Here is a 3,426-nt window from a genome sequence, read left to right as displayed (position 1 = left end):
GTTGTACTGTCTTTATGTTAGCATCATCATCGTCACCACCTCTGTTGTCAATTCCATCAGTCTACAAATGCAACATGACAACAACATTAGTTGTCATATCCATTATTCAACTCCACAGTCGCGAACCATCTCCATTGCCTCATTCATACTAGGGCCAACCGGAGGAGGAGGGGCAGGAGCAACCGGAGGAGAAGGGGGAGGATGAGCCTTGCTGGAGCTAGATGCTTCTTTTATACTTTCAGCCGTTACACATATCGCATCACTAGCCTTCTTGTACATCCGAACAAATGGGTTCTTCTCATCTAAGCAGAAAAATCATCTTTACAGGACTTGGTCTTGCGCTGCTTCTTTGGTTTTGCTTTGATGACTTCATCATCATCCTCTGCACTATCAGAGTCATCGTCAATAGTGACTTCCTCCTTGTCCAATGGTATCTCACCGGGGATAGCGGACTCGGCACCGGTGACATGACGGTCATCAAACATGAGGTCCATTTCAGCCAAGTTGGGTGGTCCTGCATTCCTATACTTTGCATGCTCTGGGTGTTTCTGAAAAATAGCAAAAGAACAAAAGGTCAGATAAATGGATAATTAAGATAATATAAAACCCAATGTAAATACTATGAGTAACATGAACTTACCATTAGGTGAGTGTTCCACCAATCAGTATCAGCATCAATGGTTCCTAGCTTAGCATTCCATCCAAGTCCAGATGCGTCAATTTGCAATTGTTTCCATTGACAATACATAGTTTTGAGATTTTCCCATCTATTCTTGAATTGCATCCTCACATAACTTTTCTTAGTTATCTGCAACCAGCTCTCCCCCAAATTCTTATATCCTCTAGGACTCAAGAACGCCCCCGGCCTATTGCCTGCTTCAACTTCCCTCGCACACAACTCGCAAAATGTTCTAGTATGGTATGCATCCCAAAGTGCCTTGTCTGTCTTGTCTCCCTTGTCTGCCTTCCTCGCTGCCTTCTTCGCTGTCTTCTCCATCTAGTTCATTTTCACCATAATTTATACCAGCATACAAAATATCCAGCATGTATAGCAACCAAGCAACAAGGCTATGCTGATTAATCCTCCAGCACACGGAAGAACTAGTATAGCAAACAAGCATGTGCAGCGAGCAAACAAGCATGTCCAGCAAGCAAACTGAGCATCCACACATGTACATCAAGCAGAGCATCCATAGCAACAGCAAGCTTGAAATCTTTATTTACCCATCAATGTACAATAAGCATGCATCATGTATCAAGCCTCAAGCAAGAAGAGCATCCACATCAAGCATTATGCAGCATGTACAGCAAGCAGAGCATCCAAATCAAGCATTATGCAGCATATACAGCAAGCAGAGCATCCACAAAGAATAAAATTTTCTGCCAAGAAATGCTCACCACAGCCGACGACATGGGTGCAAGAGGGAGTGGGCGTCGGGGGCCGGCGGTGGATGAAGGCGAGTGGAGGCAGTGGAGGGGACCGGCGAGTGGAGGCAGCGGCGGCTCCCGCGGCGGATGACGGCGAGTGGAGGTGGTGGATGACGGCGACGGCGGGGGCTCTTGCGGCGGCGGTGAGCAAAGGCGCCGGCGGCTCTTGCGGCGGCGGATGAAGGCAAGTGGAGGCGGTGGAGGGGACCGGCGAGTAGGGATGACAGCGAGTGGAGGCAGCGGCGGCTCCCGTGGCAGATGACGGCGAGTGGAGGCGGTGGATGACGGCGACGGTGGGGGCTCTTGCGGCGCGGAGAGCGGAGGCGCCGGCGGCTCTTGCGGCGGCGGCGGCGGAACCCTAGGTTCCTCTCCCTCTCGCTGCCCTCTGCGTGCATGTGTTAGCGATGAAGGAGACGAGACGGGGATCGACTCAAACAGGGCATCGGGGGCATTCCTTTCGTAATTGGGCTGAATTAACAAGGGCATCGGTGGGAATTTCACTGCGGCAAAACAGTTTCCGGGTCGAAGCACGGCTCGGCTCGCTTCAACCAGTACCACGTAAAAACGACTGAAACAGTTTTGGACTGTGAGCCCAAAACAACTCCGTTTTAGCTGTTTGTTACGGCTTCAGCTTATTTCTACCGGAAACTGGTCTCTAAAACCCAAACAAACACAGCCTATGAATGAGTGATGGAAAAGTTGGCATGTCCTAAATCTTGCTACAAAATGTTTAGAATGGTATCCAGATGTTTTCTTGAGTTTGCATGGTGTTTTAGTGAATGACTACCATTTGGAGTCAACTAGCGAGATGAACTCATTGGAATGTCTGGGCATGTTCTTGTGGATGCTTGGAGGCCCTCAATCATTTTGCCAAGCCAAAGATCTGTTTGTTCGGTCAACTGAAACAATCCATAGGAAGTTCAATCATGTGTTGCACTGTGTAAATTCCTTAGGAGGAGACATCATCAAACCTATAGATCCTACGTTCACAGATGTGCATCCAAAAATTAGGGACAAGTGTTTCTGGCCTCACTTCAAAGGTTGTATTGGTGCAATTGATGGAACTCACATTGCCGTTATAGTTCCCGCAAAAGAGACCTGTAACTATATGGGACGACATAGTTACACAAGTCAAAATGTGTTGGCAGTTTGTGACTTTGACATGAGATTTACCTTTGTCGTTGCCGGTTGGGCGGGGTCGGTACATGCAAACGGATTTTCCATCACAGTATCGAGAAGTATGCTACTACTTATCCCGCGCCTCCTAAAGGTACACAAATCAAGTGTTAGAATTTTGTATAGAATGTTTCTATTATTTTGTACATGTTCTCTAATTTATTCTCTATGGATGTAGATATGTACTACCTTGTTGATTCCGGTTATCCAAACCGGGTGGGATATCTAGCTCCTTACAAAGGGACAACCTATCACCTTGCGGAATTTCGTGCTGGACGCCGCCCACCGAGTGGTAAATTTGAGGTGTTCAATCATGATCATTCTTCTCTTCGGAATGTGATTGAACGCTCATTTGGTGTGCTCAAGCAGAAATGGCGCATCCTAAGGGATGTGCCACACTTCAAGGTGGGAAGTCAGACGATGATTATCAGTGCTTGCATGACGCTTCACAATTTCATTAGGGACAGCAAGCTACGCGATAAAGAGCTTGATAAATGTGATGAGAATGAAAATTACATGCCTGCAGTCTCACGGTCAACACCTTTGCTTGGCGACGCCGTTCCCACTTCCTCTGATGAAGGCAACATGAACGACACGCGTGATAGGATTGCGAACTCTTTGTTTATTGCGCGACAAGCTACATAGATTAGTATTTGTACGACATCTAATTATATGTACGGATTATGAATTATATGGACAGTCTAATCCTTTAGCTCTCTTTTATACGGATTATTAGTCATATGGACTATCTTTCGTATTGTATGGGCAATTGTGACTTGCATGGAGTAGCGATGTGACAACATAATTCTTTTGCTCACTATT

General features: G+C 46.7%; 1 protein-coding gene across 1 annotated transcript; it reads right to left on the bottom strand.

The window, feature by feature from the left end:
- Window positions 1-302: 302 nt before the first annotated feature.
- Window positions 303-997, bottom strand: LOC109734261 (L10-interacting MYB domain-containing protein-like). The gene is made up of 2 exons (XM_020293474.2): window positions 641-997; window positions 303-548 (listed from the first exon to the last, which is right to left on the bottom strand). The coding sequence occupies exons 1-2, from the start codon at window positions 995-997 to the stop codon at window positions 303-305; spliced, it is 603 nt and encodes a 200-aa protein (XP_020149063.2).
- Window positions 998-3,426: the final 2,429 nt, after the last annotated feature.

The sequence above is a fragment of the Aegilops tauschii genome, chromosome 2 (assembly GCF_002575655.3).
Source record: "Aegilops tauschii subsp. strangulata cultivar AL8/78 chromosome 2, Aet v6.0, whole genome shotgun sequence".
Lineage (NCBI taxonomy): Eukaryota > Viridiplantae > Streptophyta > Magnoliopsida > Poales > Poaceae > Aegilops > Aegilops tauschii.
This window is presented reverse-complemented; position numbering and strand designations above follow the sequence as displayed.